The following is a 21,939-nucleotide window of genomic DNA, read 5'->3' as shown; positions in this document are numbered from 1 at the left end:
TTCATTAATAAAGGCCTTCCCTATCGTGTTCTCTTTTTTATATTTTAAGAAAAGTACGACTTTAATTCAACTAAACTATATAGACAAGAAATATAATAATGTTATAAACTTGTCAGAGTACTATAAATACATCACTTCCTTGTGTTGTGATCTTTCAACGCCAAAAGGTTAACTTTATTACTTTCCTTTATTCATTTGTTAGAAGAAAAACAAAAGATTATTACTTCAATAATCTCTAATATTTTTCATGCCTTAACCTTTATGATTTTAATTATAACTATGTTCGTTTGAAACTTGTCAGATTGAACAAGAATATTGTGTGGATCTGTGATTATTTGAGAGTACAAGACCATGGAGAACAACAATGGCAATTCTCAAGAACTTAGCAACACCAAACGAGGAATTCCATTCATGGTTTTCTTCAAAGACGCAAGGTATTACGTATGCTTTCAAGGTCCACATAATTTTTTAAAGTTTTACAATGTTTTAATATTCACGATGCTTTTTTTTTTTGTTCTTTAAAACTTAGAATGATTTTGCTTTCCTAAATTTACTTTTTAAAATTATTTATATCATATTTGATTACAATGGAGCATGTTTTTGACCAAAAAGTGAGTTATATTTTTGATATATTTAATACATAATAGCATGCATACGCTTTTTAAAACATAAATGGGAATATTATAACAAATCCCATATATATTACGATGTTAATTTTTAGTATTTAAAATAGATTAATGGGTTAAATATGTTTTTAGTCCCTAAATTATTGGTCGTTTCTGGTTTTCGTCCCTCTTTCAAAATAAGGTACGATTTGGTCCTCATTCTTTTCGAAACGTTCATTTTAGTCCTCAAAAACTAACACCGTTAAAAATTTGATCCTCGTTTAGTCAACAAAATGAGAACTAAAACCAAAGTTTCGAAGACTAAAATGAACGTTTCGAAAAGAATGAGGACCAAATTGTATTTTATTTTGAAAGAGGGACGAAAACCAGAAACGACCATAGTTTAGGGACTAAAAACATATTTAACCCTAGATTAATTTATCTTAAGAAGGAAAAGTAATATAATTTGCATTTATATGAAGTTTCCTAAGCAAAAGCATAGAAATGTAATTTTGGAAGAGCTAACACTTTGTAATGTTTTAATGTAGACATATTTTGAAGCTGGATTCCCTCTCTAGAGAGATATTAGGGATTGCATTCCCTGCTGCTCTTGCTGTTGTTGCTGATCCCATTGCTTCTTTGATAGACACAACATTCATAGGCCACTTGGGTATTCATTCATTTCTCTCTTCATTTTTCCAACATTATTTTATAATTTCACAAATATTCATTCATACATGCTTCAAATAAAACACACATATTCTACTCAAATTATCTCTCACATGAAGTGCTTTAAACTTAGCAGATAGATATATAATAATGAGTTAAATATATTTTTAAACACTAAATTTTAACTTAAAATTATAATTTGTTTATAAGTTTCAAATTTGGATAAAATTTTATCTTTAAATTTTTAAAATAATTAAATATTTAAATTTTTAAAATAATTAGATATAATTTTTTTAATCTAATTGCGATGAATTATTTTAATGTGTCAAATTACATTTCGAGACTAATATATAAGTTGTTTATATTATATAATACTTTTTAGGCTTAATATCCTATTTTGTTTTCAGTTTCGCTCGACAATGTCAAATTAGTCTATTCTTTAAAAAATGCGTCAATTACGTCCTTACTTAATAAAATTTATATCAATAAAATCTCTTCCGTTAAATCCGTACAAACGGCGTTAATTAATTATTTTTTATATAAATTTTATTAAGTAAGGACGTAATTGACACACTTTTTAAACAATGGACTAATTTGACGTTGTCCAGCGAAACTGAAGACAAAATAGGGTATTAAGCATACTTTTTATATCAAATGTTAATCTGATACGTCATTTAACATATAAAAGAATTTAATATTGTTAAAATAAAATAACTACGTTAACTTATTTTAAAATTAAAAACTAAAATGTATTAAAACTTTGAATAGATGGATCCCAATTTTATTTACTAGAGACTAAAAAAGATAATTAATCGGAAAATAATTAAAACAATAATACTTGATCTCATTCTAAACATTAAAGCAACAAGTAATATACATACATATCTCCCCTAATATATAAAGCATCACACTTATCATATATAATTTCAATCTACCTTTAGAATTTAATTTTGACATATAAACTTTCTTTCATGTTTTTTTGTTCCTTTTTGTCTTGTATATGTATAGGACCACTTGAACTTGCTGCTGCAGGAGTTTCCATTGCTGTGTTCAACCAAGCTTCAAGAATTACAATTTTTCCTCTTGTTAGTATCACAACTTCCTTTGTGGCTGAGGAAGATACCATCAAAAACTTGACCACCAAACAGACAGAAAACGATAACACTAAGCTAGACAGAATAATTGTGTCTAAGGATCATATGCTTCCACAAACAGATAACGTTGATACTCCAAAAGAATTAACAGATGAATCAAAAAATGTTGAAACAAAGAGTTCTAATGTGGAACAAGTTGGCACAGGAAACATGGACATCAATAATGGAAATGGTGCGTTTTAATTTATGCATAGATTAATTTTATGGAAAAAATAAAAATATATAATAATATAATTATTAAAAGGATTGTGTGTTTGTCCACATGAATTTGTCTGTAATACATTGTTACATGAGCTATTTAGGTCAAAATATTCTTCAGTTTCATGGTTTTCTAGCAATCAATTTATACTTTTTGGTTTAATTTTCAGAAAACGTTATGAGTAAGAGGAAGAAAAAAGTTGGCAAGAAGGTTATTGCTTCAGCATCAACAGCCTTAATTTTTGGAGCAATCCTTGGCCTCCTTCAAACTGCAATCCTTTCATTTGGAGCCAAACCTCTTCTGTATGCAATGGGTCTAAAACATGTAAGGGGTTTTTAAATTTTATAAGTCAGTTTTTGTTGTAACTGTCGAGTATAGATAAGGTCAAATTATAATATATATAAGTGGAGTGCAAATCTTATTTTACAAACCAATTTCGTGGGATTGAATTAGACTTAAAACTATTTTCTCATAGTTTTGATAGATTGTAAATTAATTTTTTAAGATTAAATTAGATTTAAAATTTATTTATTACTAATAATTTTGATTAATTAACTTTTTTAGTTTTAGATTAATAGTAAGTTACTTTTGTTGTATTTAGGATTCTCCAATGCTAAATCCAGCAGAGAAATACCTAAGATTAAGATCAATTGGGTCTCCTGCTGTTCTACTCTCTTTGGCCATGCAAGGAATCTTTAGAGGTTTCAAAGACACAACAACTCCTTTATATGTCATTGGTAGGTTCAAATTAATTTTGTGTTATATGTGAATATTTACTCACACACTTTATTAAATTAATTGAATTAAATGTGTGATATTTATTATACTTCCAATAAAAAATTTGATTTTATTATACTTCCAATCAAATCTGATTTTTTTTCCTTAATATATTGATTTGATAAATTTTTAGTTTTCCAATATATTTATTCCTTTTTTAATTATTTTTTTGTCATTAAATAATCTTTTATTGTATATTGAAATGTTTTTCCTAAGTAGGGTTTGTTTTTTTTTTTTTTTTTGACAGTTTCGGGATATGCTTTCAATGTTCTATTGGACCCAATTCTTATCTTTTATATGAAATTGGGCCTCAAAGGTGCAGCCATGGCCCATGTTATCTCCCAGTAAGTCTTATTACTTTGTCATATTTCATAACAATGAAGCTTCTTCCTGCACCTCAATAAATTTTCCCCTGCACCTCCATAAAAATTAAATCCGTTTATGTCATTTTTAAATTGCCTAATTTGACAATTAAAAATAACTTTTAGATCGAAAAATTTACAAGTCATTTTAAGAAAAAAAATTCAGATTGGATATATAATATAGAAACCAAATATTTCTGATCATAAAATCTAGAAGTGAAAAATGATCTTCAAATGTTGAGGAGTATTTAGAAAAAATAAATAACTTCTAAATTATACAATTCCAAAATCATTTGACTTTGAGATTACATAATCAGAAATTATTTTTAGCTTACAGATTACATAATTGGAAAGTCATATTTTATTTTTGGGTTACTCATTCTAAAAATCATTTTTGACTTTTGGATTACACTAAAATTATTTTTTTTGTTTTAGATTACATACCAAAAGTATTGTTCACTTTCTAATTGACTATGCATTACACTATTTAAAAGTCACTTTTTACTTCCATAAATAACTTCTAGATTGTATAATTAAAAAATAATAATTGATTATTATTTTTTATATGAGGATGCACGGAAAATTTATGGATATGCAGGAAGAAACTGTGTGGTAACTATAGGTTATTTATTTTTGTTTACATACAAAATTGATGGGTATCCTTATAGGTACATTATGGCAATCACCCTCCTTATATTGTTAATGAAAAGAGTGCACCTCCTACCTCCAAGCATGAAGGATTTGCAGATTTTCAGATTTCTCAAAAATGGTGAATGCTTATAATTAATTAATTAATTAATTTAAAAAAGAAATATAAAAATGTTAGGGATTAATTAAAGTAATTATTAATATGTTGTACAGGGGGTCTACTGTTGATAAGGGTAGTTTCAGTGACATTTTGTATGACCTTAGCATCATCACTGGCAGCAAGGCTTGGTCCCATTCCCATGGCTGCCTTTCAACCAGGCCTTCAGATCTGGTTGGCATCATCCCTTCTTGCTGATGGTTTAGCAGTTGCAGTGCAGGTACACTTTTTTCTAACCCTAATTTCCTTCGATTTCATTACTTAATATTATGAAAAAAAAATTTAATATCTTTACTCTTTTTTTTAAATACAAAAAATTATTTTTTTATGATATTTTCAAAGTTAGTGATTATGCGTATAGATCTATTTTGTAATCCTTAAATTAACTCAACTTAATTAAATTGAGTGTAGTTTAGGGTTATATATGCAACAAAAATGAAAGTATAACCGGTGAGTTTCCATGGTTGACAGACAATTCTTGCTTGTTCCTTTGCTGAAAAAGACTACCACAAGGCTACTGCTGCTGCAACAAGAACCCTACAAATGTCTTTTCTTTTGGGATTTGGACTCTCTGTCGCAGTTGCTCTTGGATTATTCTTTGGAGCTCCGATCTTTTCCAAAAATGCTACTGTTGTGCAATTAATCAAAATTAGCATGCCGGTATGCATCCTTTATAACACCAAATCAACCTCAAACTCATGCATAGATATTATCTCACATGGGAAAATGAGACTCACGTCTAAACCCTAAAACTAATCACATGTTACTGTCGTTGAAGTAACTATTATTTGCTTTTGGCATGTTTTAAAATGATTGATTTTTAATTGTAAGGTGAGATTTGCATCTCACTTATATACTCCAATCATAGCTCTCGTATCATGTTAAGAAGTGGTGGATTTTAAGTCTAACTCATCCTAATATAATCGGTTTGTAAGGTGAAGTTTGCTTATATATTTGACGTTATTTTTAGTCGATGTGGGACTTCCAACCACCTAAACAGAATATCAGAAATACCTTGCTGAGTTATTTGATATCATTTATTTCCCAGTTTGTTGCAGCTACTCAACCAATCAATTCATTGGCCTTTGTCTTTGATGGTGTCAATTATGGTGCTTCAGATTTTGCTTATTCTGCTTATTCTTTGGCAAGTTCACATGCTTTTTCTTTTCTTCCTTTTCATAATCTGTCACTTTAACAAAATTTATTAACTTTTTCTTTCTGTTCTTCTACTGTTTTAGGTTTTGGTGTCATTAGTGAGTATTCCTATAGAAATCTTTCTCTTCAAAAGCAAACAATTTATTGGAATATGGATTGCATTAAGTATATACATGATTCTTCGTATGATAGTTGGTATATGGAGGTAAACTTTCTCCTTCTCATTCAATCTTCTAATACTTTCAATGCAATCTTTCTCGATTTTTAAGAACATCAAAACAATATATAATGCATCTTCAACCTTAAAAATATATTAAAAAAATTAATTTCTTTTAAAATATTAAAATATTAAAATCAGTGTCAATTAATATATTTTGAAAATCCAGCAGAAGAACAGTATAAAAAAATTTAGCATAAAATCTGAATTTGGATATGAAACCAAAAGGATTATATATACATTGAGTTTCCAATTATATATTGGCTTGTTTTAAGAATAAAGGCTTTTTAATAAAATGTCATTTGTATATTAACTATTTTTACATATTTGAATTAACTTAATTAAAAGGAAAACACACAAGCAGAATAAAATCATTAATTAAACTTTTTTTTGTCTATTTATATTTTTTGTTCAGCACAAACATGTAAGATCTACTCTATTAAATATACGGAATAGAAAAAAAAAAATCTAGAAAACCTATTCTATTTAATGATTTACATATTAACAGTATAACTGAGTTTTACATTAATTATGAGTAAATAAAAAGTATTATTATCGTATATGGTTTTCAAGATAACTATAAAAAGTTACCAAACTTATAATAAGATTATTTACAATAAATAAAAAAAACATATTATGCCAAAGAACATTGGTTTAATTTGTAAATTTTTTATATGCAGGATGGGAACTGGAACAGGACCATGGTACTATCTTAGAAAAGAACCATGGTGTCACATGAGAGGCAACTTGTTACCATAGAAACATCAATCTTATCAACAAGGAGCATCACTTTTTTTTTATCATTTTTTAGACATAGATCTCTATATAGAGTTCCTATTTTAATAATTTCCATTAATTTTGGTGATAAGTTATCTTGAACTGCTCCACATGTGTTTTGTTATGCATCGTATTCTGTTTCGTCACTTTGAGGAATTACAAATCTGTTCTGTTCGTATTAAACTTCATCACGTGACTTTTACAAGATTCTCTTTTCCATTACAAGCTTTAGTATCTTATCTTTTGTATTTAAATCATATTTAAAAGTATTAGAAATCCTAGTCACTAATAATAAACACAATTTAAAATATATAAATAATCTAAATTTTATTTTACAAATTAATTTTGGTTTAAAGTTTATTTTATAACAGCATTAGAGTTTATCCTAACGACACATCTTATTTACTTAGTCAATTATGTAATTTGCTATCAAGATATTTTTTATTTGTTGAATATATTATTTCATTATTATTAGATCATTCATCAATATCTAGTCTTTTATATATATATATATATATATATATATATATATATATATATATTTTAGTTTGGGGAGATGTGTTAGAAGTCTCATATCTATGATTTATTTTTGACATTTGAATAATTGTAGTTTTTTTCTTAAGAATAATATAGTTATGAAAAAATAAACTTTTTTATTTAGTTATAAAGAAACAATGAGAGAATAAGATAGTAAGTCAACTTTATATGAATTTTTCGAAGGTGTTAAAATATTATTATTCATTTACATAATATTATAACCCTTTAAAAAATAATTATAAACATGTGATGCTAATCTAGGAAATATTATTGGAGTTAGTGGTATAATATGTACCCTACCCTCACTTGAAAAATTATTCTTGATAAAAGTTGGATTTTTTTTTATTTGTGTATGAAGGAAATTGATTTGATTTATTTTGTTAATGGTGATCAAGAATCTTACCACCAACAAATGGAATATAACTTTTCTTCGTATGCTTGTGTTTAATGGGTTGCTAGATATGGAATTTTACATGCGAATACTTTTTTTTAATATATATGTTTCACAAACTTTGCCACCTTTATATTTGTTCTTTATTATACCTGTCTAGTACAAACAAAAATAATATTGATTATATATATATAGAATCTAATCTATTATTTTTCACCTTGTATTTATCTTTATATGTTTGCTCCTCGACTTTTGTCAAATCGATTAAATTATCCTTATATTTCTATTACGTTAATTAAAAATTAAATTTTAGTTTTTACTATTTTCAACTTATTTATTTTCTACTTTCAATTCAATTTTATCTTGTATATAGTTTTTCTAACTAATTTATTCTCTATATTATTTCTTCTAAATCAAAGACACTCTAAAAATAAAATAAAAGTTTTTTGTACTAGTGACATTATTCTCTATATTTTTTTTACGATTCTTTAGATAAAAAAATAATCAAAATAATAAATAAATTTAAAAAAGAAAAATACAAAAAAAATGCATGAAGGTGGTAGCGAACAAAGTGGCGATGGTAGTGCTCATGTCATTTTTTATAATAATTATGGCTCTAATCAATATAAAATCTTCACCATATTACTTTCTATACTTTATAAATTAGAATCAATATAATTATTATAATATATCGTTATAAAAATGTTTCTAATATAGTATTTAGATTAATTTATCTCATCCTGTCACTGTCCACACGAACTGTAATGAGACGGACCCAGGTCAATAAAATAAAGTAATTAGTTCGTTTCATACCTTTTTTTTCTTACAATGTTAGGGAGTTTGTCTTAATCATGTCCACATTGTCATTCATAGAAATTTTGTGACATGAAAATAGGTGCAAATCATATTACCAATATAATTCTTTCATTAATTCACCCGTCTCATTTAATTATATTTGTTCTTGCTAATGAAAAATATTAGAATTTTATGTGTTAAATTTATATATATATATATATATATATATATATATATAACATATATCAACATAAATTTAAATTTAACTATTATCAACTGAGATGAAAGATTTTTCAACTTCATCTTAATAAAACATTATAATCTGTTACACTAAATAATTTTTTGGATTACTCGTATTATATGTTCCTCCATGGATCTTTGATGTCACAGTATAGTAAAAACTTTTTCACGATAAATAGATTTTTTTTTTTTTATATTAGTTCTAGTTAACATGGAAGAAACAAATTTACACATGACTCACACTTTAGTTCATTTGCTTATTCCCTTTAATATCTTTTTGCTTAAAATAAAAAATAAGAAATAAGAAAAATAAGAATATTTAGTTTAATTGAAGTCGTGCTCATTTTAATGACATTAGTATAAATTAGTTTGAACTGAAGTCATCATACTCTCTGATGACTTCAATGTTAATTAGTTTTGAGCTAACTCCGTGAATCTCTTTGATTTTCAGAACAATTGGTTTTGAAACTCAAGTTATCATCCTCTCTAATGACTTCAGAGTAATTTGGTTATAAACTAAAATTCTCATTACATGTGGTAACTTCAATGTATTTTGAAAATTTTGAAAAATACTTAAGTTATTTAGTCTATAATAGAAAATTTCTAGAATTATAATTATTAATTCTGAATGTTACAATATTATAATGGAATGAAAACATACTACATATGTTAATTATACAAATTATAAGTGAAGCACATGATTATGATCATGATTGTTTATATGGACAATTGCTTTTATTGTGGCTTTCATTTCAACAATAAGAACATTTTTTTTAATTTGTTTAGAATTGGCTCATCCATTTTGTTACGAATACGATTAGTAATTGGTCTTCCTGGTTAATGACGTCTCATAATGGGATCAAGTATGAAACGTGGTCCCGTATAAATAGACCGATAATTCTAATTTTAAGCTGGATGAAGTTGGAACTCATAAGCCTTGAAAAGAAATTAGAGGTTGTACACGAGGGAAACAGATGTCGCTAACTGTAAATCAAAAAATGAACAAATGGGAAAAACATAAGGACAAGGCAACCAAAGAGTTTGGAACCCACCAAAATCACACCATCATTCATTTAATTTAACAATTTATAACATAGGGTAGTGTCCAAGTTAAGGACTGACAATTTCTTAAACAACAAATTCTGAATTCTGTCGATCGATCTTTGCACATGACACAGTTGATTGTTGTTCATTTATTTCTCAATATAGCAGTAATATCTTCATGATATTGAAGTCCTACTTGTAACATGCCTTCGATCTTTGTTCCTTCTTCAACAAATCAGACTATTGTTCTTTCAAATATGACCTTTACTAGAGCAAAAATCGATAAACATTGTATACCTTTCAAAATTGAATTCATGCATTTGTCTAGGTCTTGTTATGCGGTCATACCTCTTACCGTCGTCATATGCCTAAGTCTATTTTTCTAGTGGAATTTGACCAATTGAAGACATTGTTTGGCCGAATCATGCTCTCATTGCCATTAACTTTACCTGTAGAGTTGGTTGTTTCGTGTTGTAGTTTATGAAAAGTAATAATCACTAATTACATTTGTGGTTTTGTCATCTTGGCTTGCTTACATCGGGCTCTTGATCATGGAGTTCACCTTAATCGAGTAAACATAAGGACAAGGCAACCAAAGAGTTTGAAACTCACCACAATCACAACATCATTCATTTAATTTAACAATGTATGACATGGGGCGGCATCCAAGTTAGGGAGTGACGATCTCTTGAACAACAAAATTCGGAATTTTATCGATCAAATCTTTGCACATGACACAGTTTATTGTTGTTCATTTTTTTCTCAATATAGCAATAATATCTTCAGGATATTGATGTCTTACTTGTAACATGTCTTCGATCTTTGTTCATCGTTCAACAAATCAGGTTGTTGTTCTTTCAAATGTGACATTTACTAGAGCAAAAATCTATAAGCATCGTGCACCCTTCAAAATTGAATTCATGCATTCATCTAGGTTTGTTGTCATGCGGTCATACCTCATACGTCGTCATTTGCCTAAGTCCATTTTTCTAGTGGAATTTGACCAATTCAAGACATTGCTTGGCGTAATTATGCTCTCATAGTCATTAACTTTGCATGTAGAGTTGGTTGTTTCATCTTGTACCATGTGAAAAGTAATAGTCACTAATTATAGTTGGGGTTTCATCGTCTTAGCCTGCTTACATCATGCTCTTGATCATGGAGTTCACCTTAACCGAGTAAACATTTGAGGGTGCATGCTTCTTTTGCAGTTTTTGGCTTAGGAGCGCATTAAGAATCTTTCTCCATTCAATGGAAAATTTGATTTCACTTCTTTAAAATATTTTATTCTAATACTTATGAACATTATTGCAGTTCCTTTAGACTCCATATACCAGCTTGGAAGTTGCTTCATTTTGTAGTTAGTTAAACATGTGTTCCGCTAATATGTTTTGTCATAGTTGAATTCCACCAAGTTGATCAGGTGATGCGTCAATTCAGCTTCTGACAAATTATTCTGGTTCAACCTTTAAATTTAGATCAAGTCCGCATAGAAGATATGAAAAAGAGAGTTGACACATGTTGACCGAAGCATCATCAAAGGTGGATAGTTAATTGAAATGATTGACACATTTGTCTCATTCAAGGTACGTCATTAACTAGTAATGGTCATTTGCATGACACCATACCTTATATACAATGGTACATTACTCATACAATCCGTTATATATCACCTCCCTAACCAACATCTAATGGAGATATAAGTTTAACTCCTGAAACATTTATTCATGTGTTTCATTTTTATTTATGACCAATTTTCATTCTTCCAATAGTATAACATTCCACCATATCTTGAATCTAAGTATCAACATGTTAGGTCTTCTTCCTACGCTCACCAGTTTCATGATCACATAGTTGGTCAGTCTATTCTTTTGATCTGCAACAACCTCTCTTGTCCACACACATGGATCATTAGCAACCTATGTCTTTTCAATCACCATACTAAGGTGTTCCATACACTTATAACATTTTTCCTACTCAACATGATCCTATTTTTGGTCTACCAAATATGTTCGAAACTTTTGCATTCACCCCTCATTTTGCATACAATCTCACATCATCCATGGAGTATTATCATCCTACAATGTCATTCCAAGACATGATGGATAAAGGTGACAACACTGATAATGAAGATAACAATGATGATTAGTCGCCAACTCCTTCCTCTCATCACCCCAATAAAGGCCTAAAAAATAAACATGAATACCACGTTGTGAGACTTTGCCCGGTGGATGAACTCTCTAACATTATGTATCAATCATGAAACAATATATGTATTAACATTTATATGTTTAATTGTTTTCTTATTATAATTTCCTATATGAATTTTTTTTTCTTCCAACAATCCACAACTACTAATTAAATTTTCCAAAATTTTCAACTTTAATAAAAAATTTAATTTAATTTTCCACAATAGACTACGTAACTTAAATATTCTTCAAAATTTTCATAATACACTGAAGTCACTACACATAATGATAATTTTAATTCATTACCAAATTACTATGAAGTCGTCTAAAGGTATTATGACTCGAGTTCTAAACTCGTTAGAAGAGTGGATGAATTTAGTTCAAAACCAATTAACATTGAAGTCACCAGAAAGTATAACAACGTCAATTCAAAATAGTTTATACTAAAATTGTTAAAAGTAAGCAAGACTTCAATTAAACTTAAAGTCTTCGTTAACTTATACAAATTCTCTTATGAAAAATTTTAACTGAAATCGTCAATCTCAAATACAATTTCTTCTTATTAATTATGGTTTATCCTAATTACGTTTTAATTTAATTACGAGAGAAAAGATTGATTTTAACAATAAAAAAGATCATCATCACATCCTACAGTTTCGTTACGATAATCCAAACTCGTGAAAATCTTACAAATTTTTGAGGAATTCTTTACCACAATGTCACCATCACGTATGATGACTTAACCCCTTTTGTAATTTTTTTTAAAACGAGTATTATATGCATAGTATTCGAAATAAGGTTTAATCATTCACGAAGTTCCTATTTTCGCGTAGAATCTCAATTTAGTCATGTTGTTTATGGAAATCTCAATTGGGTCCCAATGAAAATTGCAACAATTGGATCCTTTCCGTTAAATTGTCTCCAACGACGTTAGTGTGTCTTTGACGTAGCACACTGTAGTCAGTTTCTTAACTGACATGGCACGAGTTTTTTAATTGACGTGGATTAATGATGTGCACACCGTCACCTTCCTCACGGCATATCCGTGCCCATTAAGCACACTCACGGGAACCCTATAGTTCCTGACATTTGTAGACGGGGGTTCCAGACGACGGAGTAAACGCAATAGGCGTGCTCCTTGAAGGTGCGGACCCTGGTGGGGCAGTCGAGGGTCCAGAGCTTGACGGTGTCATCCAAGGAGGAGGAGAGGAAAGAGTCGCGGCGGATGGGGTTGTAGTCGGCGGAGTGGACCTTGCGGGTGTGTTCCGGGAAGGAGCGGATCGGGTTAGAAGTGGGGGGTAGGGCCAGGTCGTAGAGCTTCACGGAGCTGTCGGCCACGGCGGCGATGAGGATGGAGTCGTGTGATTCCGACCAAGCTACATCGTAGACACCATCGGCGGTGTCGTAGGAGGCAAGCTCCGCGATGGGGAGGGAGGGGTCCGGGGAGAGGATGAGGACGTGGAGGCGGCCGTTGCCGAGGATACCAAAGTTCTGGGCGGTGGCAACGACGAGGCGGTTCTCATAGAAGGGGATGAACTTGACGGAGTAGTCGTTGAAGGGGGTTTTGAAAACCAGCGAGGCAAGCAGTTCCTGAGGCAATTGCTGATGGTTCTGTTGTTTTGGGAAATCCTGTTGCACCTCCAATGAATGGTGACATTTATACAGATAATGCCATGCTTCAGGGACCTCGGTACAATAGTTGTTTTCATTTAATTGGGCAAAGTATTTAATGTTACTTGTTTGGCTTCATTCATCTAAAGGACTTTGAACAGGCGAATTGCTAAAGGTGTGGAGTATCTGGTTCAAGCATCAGCTGCAGAAGCTGAAGCTATCAGTGCAACACTGGCTGCTGCCAAGGCACGACAGGAGAATGGAGAGGCTGAAGTGTCTGACAGAGACCGTGGGGCAGAGGCTACCCCAAGTGGGAAACAAGCATCTTCCTTGATTAAGCCTGATTCTGCAGGTTCAAATAACATTGATCAGTTTGGTCTGCCTGGGGAAGAAAACAAAATTGGATTGATGTGTGGAGGGGTATGTGTTTAAATGGAGCAAGACGTGAGAGAAGTACTGGGAATAGGTTTGGCTTTCGGAGAGAAAAAGAAATTTAATTAAAAAGAAGGAGAGTTAGAGAGAGGTGCACGGCTGTAAGTGTATTAGAATGCTAAAATTCTTTGTTGAGAAGAGAAATAGGAAATGATTATTTAGTATTGGGTGGGCCCATGTGTAAGATAAAGTAATTTAGGTTTTAGAGGGATAGGGTACTAGGTTGCAGTAGAAAAAGATTGGAATAATAATATCCACGAGTTGTCCCACTTCACTCAGCCACGTCAGTTAAGAAACTGACTACAATGTGCCACGTCAAACACATACTAACGTCGTAGAAGACAATTTAACGGAAAAAATTCAATTGTTGCAATTTTCATAAATTTGGACCCAATTAAAATTTTTATAAACAACAGAAATAAATTGAAATTTCACGCAAAAATAGCAACTCCTTGAATTAATAAACCTCGAAATAAATACCCATTTCAGGCTTACCCTACCACAAATTTTCTCCATTATTATGAACATTGTTCACACTATGCAAATACTTTGTTTTGTAAAGTAATGATTTTTATTTTATTTATCATCACTATTATTATTTCCCTTTTTACTTTTCTTGTTTTGGTTTTCGAAAGTCAGAAGCATGAGATTTGGTTGGATAAAGTTGCACAATGCACATGATATCACTCATCGTCAAAAGAAAATAAAAGCACGTGTCATCAAAAGTCCACATACTCCATTTTCTTTTCACACACTTTCTTAAACTTTGGTCAATGGTTTTTCATTTCCAGCCGAAAGAGATCAGTAAAAAACTCACCTTTTACAAACCAAAATTAAAATAATTGTTTGGAATTGAAAATAAATAAATATATTAAAACCATCTTCGTATATAAACAATTCTTTTACATAATGAATAATTTTTATCAAGTTTAGGTAAATGTTTTTTTTAAATAAAATAGGTTTTTATAAGACAAAGTTTATATCTATTTATATATTATAATTTTTTAATTGAGATAGAAACCTAATTTTTTAATCTAGGATCTCAATATTAACTAAAGTTATTTATGTAAACAATTATATTATATACACTTATCCAGGTTAATGTTTCTTAGAATTAATTAACACAATTAAGTCACTACCTTAGACGATGCAGTGCTCTAATGTAGAATTTACGTTCACATTTTCATTTCATTAAAATTTAGGAGGCATTTGAATTTAGATTTCAGGATCCTACCACTCGAATTACAAAACATTACACGTATAACAATTTCACTAATTATATTTGTTAAGAAAACTCTTTTCTCTCTCAATTCGACCTTATTGTATTACCAATAACAAAAGAAAATTCTGCAGAAAAGAAATTTAGTTGCAAAAACTAACGGAGGAAAAGATAAAAAGAGAGTCTCATTTGATTTTTGAAGAATGAAAAAAATATGATATTTAGAAAAATTAAATAATTAAAATCCATACATATATTATTAATATGTGCTATCCTGTTATTACAATATGACCTCCTGATCAATCTTATATTAGTCTCATTGAAACTATTGCTCGGTCATACTTATATTTAAATTAGATTATTAGTGTTTAGACTGTAATTAGTTCAATACTAATAAAAAATATATCTCAAAATCTATAAATACAAGTTTAATATTAAAATAAAACATTCGTTTAAATATTAATTTTAACATTAAAATGTTTTCTACGAGTAACACTCAATTCAACTGAACAGAAGTAAACACTAAAAAAAGCCTGAAGACAAATATAAGATTAACCTAAAGTTAAACTTTGAGAATTACTTTTAGAAAAAGACTTAGGGTGTGTTCTTTTGGATGTATTTGGGGGAGATGATTTGGAAGAGATGATTTGAATAGATTTGAGTGGATTTGAGGGTAATTTTGTAGTTGTTTTTTTGAGTGGATTTGTGGTTAATTGAGAGTGTATTTGGAAGTAAAGTTGGTGAGAATTAGTGTAGGATTTGAATGATGTGATAGATTTTTAAAATTAGTTTAATTGGTAGAAATTAAAGATTACCAAAATGTCCCTAGTTATAAAAGTAATATAAAAAGTTATTTTTTAATATTATATTTAATTGTAAAAATGTTTATAAAGAGAAAAAAAATTATGAATAATTTATAAAATTATTGTTTAAAAATTATAAAAGTTATAATGTAGTAAAATGAATTTATTTTAATGTAGTATTAGGTTCTAATAAATCTAGTGATATGAAACATACAATCAGTTAATGCGTCAAAATTATTAACTTTGTACGCTGCAAAACCACATTGCAAAAGCATGTCTTTGGACAGTCCAAAGTCTTAACTTGGGAAGCCACACTATTGATAGCACAGTGCAACTGGAATGGAGTACGAAAATAATGCATGATTTTTTTTAAATGATCGTGGAATTATAGTTAAAGCACAGGGACATTTACGACTTTTCATTCCAAATCAGCGCCAATCTTTACAAAAGTGGGAGAGCCTCAAAAAGCGTAAATCCTCACAAATCAGTCCTATAAAGTGCTTATCCGTCGTCCCAAATCAGTCCCACCGAACACAATTTACTTTGCAAATCCATCTTTGCAAATTCACTTATACAATAAATCACCTCAAACGAGCTTAACCTCAACATAATCTTTAAATTGCTCGAATTTGATTTGTTTAAAGATATATGCCCAAAATGATCTTTAACGAAAAATATAATTATATTTACAAAATATTTAATTCAAATCAACAGTAATTAAATTAAATTTATTACTGTAACACTCCCATTAAAAGTATTGCCAAGGTTTTAACATCTTGGACAGAAAAAAAGTGGAGAAATTTTAAACACCCGTCTCACTCGGTCATCATCATATCTTTCTTCTCTCCAAAATTTTAGTCCATAACAATTTAAACACCAAATTCTAGCTGTCTGAGATTCGAAATTATTTAAGAACTGAAAAATGTAAATATTTTCTAAAATATTTCTCAAAATTTTCAATTATAATATATTATGTATTATATATAGTCCTTTTACTAAGTGACAGAGTAACCTTAAAATGATCGATTGCAAAGTAGCTGGAATGGAGTGGTTTGTTACAGTGAGTGCTGATAGGTTAACACAATTTCTGAGTACGTGGGAGTGGTTTGATGAAGTGTTGAAAGATTCAGTGATTTTATTCAACTATTTGGTATACGAAGTTTGCAAAACTAAAAACAATGCATATATTTGTGATCACAGGTCATCAAGTAGGTGCAACCATAAACACCAACTATCAGTTGGGGCACAGAAGAATCACCCAATAAAAAACCCCAACTACCACTTTCATAACACTAGAGTCCACTTTCTGCAGTGTTGCCAAGCAACATAATTAACACCATCCCCAGATCTTGAATTTTATCATTCAAAGCAGCACAAAAGCCAAAAAGATATTCCTTCAGTGGTTTCACAGTTTAAAAAATGATCTCAAGCTTTCAGAGCAGGACCACAAAATCAATCCACGTAACCACAGCCATTAATGACACTTTGCAGGCAATAGGTGAAATCAAAGCATAGGTAGTTGCACAAATTTAATGTAAGTGGATACAAAATGATAAGATATAGGATAACGGAAACATTGCATTTGAATTTAAAATAAAATGATAAACAGTACAATTCAACGTAAATATTCAACAGTGCAGATCATCTCTAATTATTCCATTACAGACCAACACCTTGTTCTTTGGGAACAGCAAATCACTGACTTGGCTTAACTTGGTGAACTTTCAGAAAAAACTTGTAAACAATGGCATGCTAGTGGTTTTTGTTGCATTATAAACCATCTAGCTTGCAAGATAGTGAACTCAGAACTTGAGTAAAATGGAAAAGGGCAGAATCCTGTGACAATGGCCGTTTTGGAAGAAAAATAGATAACCTCGACAGGATTTCTCTCCTATGGATGTAAGCCCCAAGAGAGAGCTTCTTCAGCTCTCCCTGAAGCTCTGTAGTAAAATAATGAATGACAATTATTAAAGAAAGAAAAAAAGAGAAAAAATAGAATATCCTTCAGGTAACTTTGCAGCCAACCCCCACCTCCTTTACTACAATTCCTCCTCTCCTTGTCGTCTTCCCAAAAAATTTCACCAAAAGAATATGTACCTTACGAAAATTAAATACCTATCTCAACAAGATAATGTAAAGGGGTCAATTTTACTAGACTACAAGCTGATCCAGTTGCATTTGCTCAAGCCAGGCTCCTAAAACGGAATGATCAATGGATTCAATTTGAGGATTAGAATTTGGTCCATCCGCTGATGGTGCTGTGGGCAGAGGAGAAGCAAACTTCTCTTTCATCATCTCAGGTGGGGATTCCTTCACCAGAGACTGGACCCATGACAGATCAGGCTCTTCGCCATTGTGCTTAAGCTCGAATGAGGACGACCTTCGCATCTTACCACCAAGCTCGTCTCCATTTACTGACCAATCAGCTTTTCCATTAGGAGATCCCCACTTGGACCAACCGTTTACAGGGGAGCCAACAATTGAGGCAGGACTGTTGGCACCAAGGTCCCTTGAACTGAAACTTCGCAGCTGTAGCTGCTGCTGCTGCTGTTTCTCACGCTGAGCAAACGCCGACATGCGCGTGCTCATCGGTGAGATTGGTTCCACACTTCTTGGTGACATCCTTCCAGACGAAGAGACACCAAAGGAGGCCTGTAAAAGAGGATGGTCAACGCTCTTAGGAGAAAGCAAATTAGTATTAATTGGCGATAACATGTTCTGTATCTGTTGAAACTGATTGAGAACAGCTGATTTGTGGGTTGGAGAAAACACAGACGCCGCTGCTGGATCCGAATACCGGGGAGACGATGAAATTTCAGCAGAAAAGAGCTCTTCCAGATTTGCTGGAGTTAGGGTCTTGGACCGACCAGATCGACTCACAGAGCCAGTACCAGGGCGAGGCTGTAAGTAACAGCTCAAGTCATTTAAAGGGTGCTGGTGGCCATCAAGATCAAGCATTCCGTTCAAGTCTTCGGGTGGAATGTCTCGTGCACTAAGGGAAGACCTCAATCGGCTAGATTGAAGATTGCTTCCTGGTAAATGAAGAGCAGGCACGTTTGGCTGTGCCCAAGCACCAGAGGAAAGTGACATGCCATTGGCAGATGGGGACATCGGTTGCCCAAAGTGAGATGGCGACATGGAAGATACAGACGAAGGCGAACCCGGCAGAAGGCTCATCGCAGCAGCCATGTCCATGACATTAGCAGCCGAGGCCGATGACCGTGGTGAAGGAACAGCAGATCCGGTGGATACATACAGTGGACGCAGCTCCTCTGCAGTGTGAGCGAAAAAACACACCCTACGATTGCAGCTAGTACCATCTTTGCAAAGCCGTGTCCGATACTGAGCCGGGTGAAGCCAGCACTCAAACACTCCATGAGCATATTCACACATGTCTCCTCGCCTACAAGCCCCTTTCCTAAAATCAGGGCACGGCACACAGCTGTAATGAAACTTCCTAGGGTCTCTCCTCCTTGCGTTCTCTCCGGGGTGAACAAATGGGCACTCCGTCCAATCATGAGAGTAGGCCCGGGAACAAGGCCTAACCTTGAAGGAAAACATCCGAAACTCGTCGGTGGCGTATATGCTGTTCTTTATATCAGGCAGAGATGGATCTATGGGATACTCCTTCTTCTCTGACAAAGACCCAATAGCTGCTTCAGTAAACTTTGCCACCACCGGAGATGGTGGCGAGGCTGACGGAGAGTATGGCAAACCATTCGGTGAACCAGGGCTTGATGAATTGACAGACATAGGAACAGATAATTCACCAATGGACCCACCAATAGACCCGTCCGAAGCACTGTCGGATAATAGCTCCTCAAGCACAGGTTTCATTTCTTGCAGCTTAGGAGGGACAACAATCACATCTACTGGGCGATTTCCATAGGCATCCATGCAACTCGCATCAGCACCTGCGGATAAAAGCAGCTTCACAGTTTCAACAGCATTGGCAGAACCACCAGAAGCAGCACAGTGAAGGGCAGTGGTTTTATTCGCCCCACATGCGAAATTCACATCAGCCTCAGGGCACATCAGAATAAGCTTGAGAACATCATTGCTACCGTAAGTAGCAGCGACCATCAAAGGAGTACGGTGCTCAAGAACAATTTGCTTTGATCCGTTTTGACGTCCATACCAGAATCCAACCTCGTTGATCGCAGAAGGATCCTTCTCTAAAAGAACCTTAAAACCTTCAATATCATTGTTAGAGGCAAGCTCTAGCAGACTGGAAAAAGAATCTTCGGTGTTAACAGTTAGCGTTTTCATTTCTCTGAAGTTAGTCGTATGGATTTTACACCTAAAGAAAGAAGAAGTTGGAACAGATTTTGATTTCTCTGGACCACTTTCACATGCCTTCAATTAACTGGACAAAACAATCACAAAAGAAAACAATAAATCAACAATTATGAAAAAATAAATAAAATTTAGCATGTCAGAAATTGACACAATTCTAACAAAAAAAAAAAACTAGGCAGACATCATGCTTAGTTAGAGAATATACATAATCCATAACATCACTTAAATAATAAAAACAAATCACAAGAACAGCCTAACAAGTGATGAAATATTCTTGTCACAGCAAGATTTGCTGAAAATACCAATAAAATATAAAAATGTATAATTTAAATGTAATGAAACACACTCACTACACAGATCTGATGGAAACATAAAAACCTAACATCAACACATTTGCAAAAAGAAAAAGAAGAACCAACAAAAGTTATTCTAACTAAGATTAAAAATCAATCTATGATCGTGCAAATTCATCATCTGGTAAAAGAAAATGAAAGCCACACAGGTTAACAAAGAATTAAAATCTAAGAGAAAATAGAAGGAAAAAATATAAGCTGAAAGGAGAGAGAAATTCACCTTGACGATCAAGTTTGGAAAACGAAAGAATGAGCAAATGCAAAATGAGAAAGAGCGAAGAATGAAGAAATGGCGAGATCTGAGAGAGTGGGAAAAAGTTCAAGGCTTCACTCTCCATCGATGGAACTGAGGGAACATGAGAGAGTAAAGAAGAGAGGGAAAGTGTGTGTGAATGTGTGTTTAGAGAGAGAAGGTAACGTCTAGAAAGAACAGAAGAGAGAAATTGAAATGTAAATGAAATGGGGAAATTAAGGGTGAATTTATCCCAGAGGGATGTGAAATGGTGGTGAAATGCACGCCAAATGCAAGTCCAAATGAAGTCTCTGGAGAGAGTTTCAGGGAACTGGGACTGCCGGTGGGAGGGAAAGTGGAGATGGGAGAAAGTGGGAGGGAGAGGGGAAGGGCTAAACCGGTTACAGGTAGAGGTGGATTTGATTCGAACATTGAAGAAGAATGAAACTGAGTTTGGAATCCGCCAATAAGAGAGTGACTCATGCGCCAATGATGGCAAAGTGAGGACAGTGGTCAATTGTGTTAATTGTGGAGTCAAATCGAAGCACTCCAAAAAAAAATCTTCCCTTTTTCATGCTAAAAACCCTCACAAATAATAAATATTAAATTACGTATATTAAAATTAATATATTATCTATAAATATTTAGATGAGACTGTTATAAATATAAAAAAAAAAAAGAGTAATTTACTCAATTGTTCCTATTCTTATCATTGACACTTTTTCAAATTATAGATATAAGAAAATAAAATATAACAAATTTATTCAATTATATATTCATATATACACATATACAAAATTATATAAAATCCCTTTTAAATACATAACCAAAATTTTTAATACATACAAAAAAAGAAAGTAAAACCACTCAAACTATTTTTTTATTTTTTTATGTGACTGAAACAGAAATTTAATATTTATAACTAAAATAAATTTAATCTCATAGTACATGTTTAACAATGAGTTTTGTTCGTTTATACACATAATTATTCAATAAAAAAAAGAAAAACAAAAATAACATAGTCATGGTTAGTAATACCACAGTTGTTAATTGTATATTGATAATAAAATATAA

General features: G+C 31.8%; 2 protein-coding genes and 1 pseudogene across 2 annotated transcripts; 1 reads left to right on the top strand and 2 right to left on the bottom strand.

Moving 5' to 3' along the window:
* The first annotated feature begins 318 nt into the window (after positions 1 to 318).
* Positions 319 to 6,834, top strand: LOC148202624 (protein DETOXIFICATION 43-like). Its single transcript, XM_088109736.1, has 12 exons — positions 319 to 434; positions 1,154 to 1,275; positions 2,283 to 2,600; positions 2,797 to 2,951; positions 3,229 to 3,364; positions 3,652 to 3,748; positions 4,435 to 4,535; positions 4,628 to 4,791; positions 5,043 to 5,231; positions 5,620 to 5,715; positions 5,810 to 5,931; positions 6,624 to 6,834. Exons 1-12 carry the CDS (start codon positions 352 to 354, stop codon positions 6,700 to 6,702), a joined length of 1,662 nt encoding a protein of 553 aa, XP_087965862.1. The 5' UTR covers positions 319 to 351; the 3' UTR covers positions 6,703 to 6,834.
* Positions 6,835 to 12,907: 6,073 nt separating this feature from the next.
* On the bottom strand, positions 12,908 to 13,591 carry LOC124845300 (peroxisomal targeting signal type 2 receptor pseudogene; annotated as a pseudogene).
* A 3,950-nt stretch (positions 13,592 to 17,541) lies between these two features.
* LOC148202623 (zinc finger CCCH domain-containing protein 30-like) lies at positions 17,542 to 21,092 on the bottom strand. The gene is made up of 2 exons (XM_088110474.1): positions 20,854 to 21,092; positions 17,542 to 20,347 (listed from the first exon to the last, which is right to left on the bottom strand). The coding sequence occupies exon 2, from the start codon at positions 20,248 to 20,250 to the stop codon at positions 18,133 to 18,135; it is 2,118 nt and encodes a 705-aa protein (XP_087966600.1). The 5' UTR covers positions 20,251 to 20,347; positions 20,854 to 21,092; the 3' UTR covers positions 17,542 to 18,132.
* Positions 21,093 to 21,939: the final 847 nt, after the last annotated feature.

The sequence above is a fragment of the Vigna umbellata genome, chromosome 3 (assembly GCF_029865625.1).
Source record: "Vigna umbellata cultivar VRB3 chromosome 3, Vumbellata_1.0, whole genome shotgun sequence".
NCBI lineage: Eukaryota > Viridiplantae > Streptophyta > Magnoliopsida > Fabales > Fabaceae > Vigna > Vigna umbellata.
Note: the sequence above shows the minus strand (reverse complement) of the source record. Positions and strands in the feature narration are given on the sequence as shown.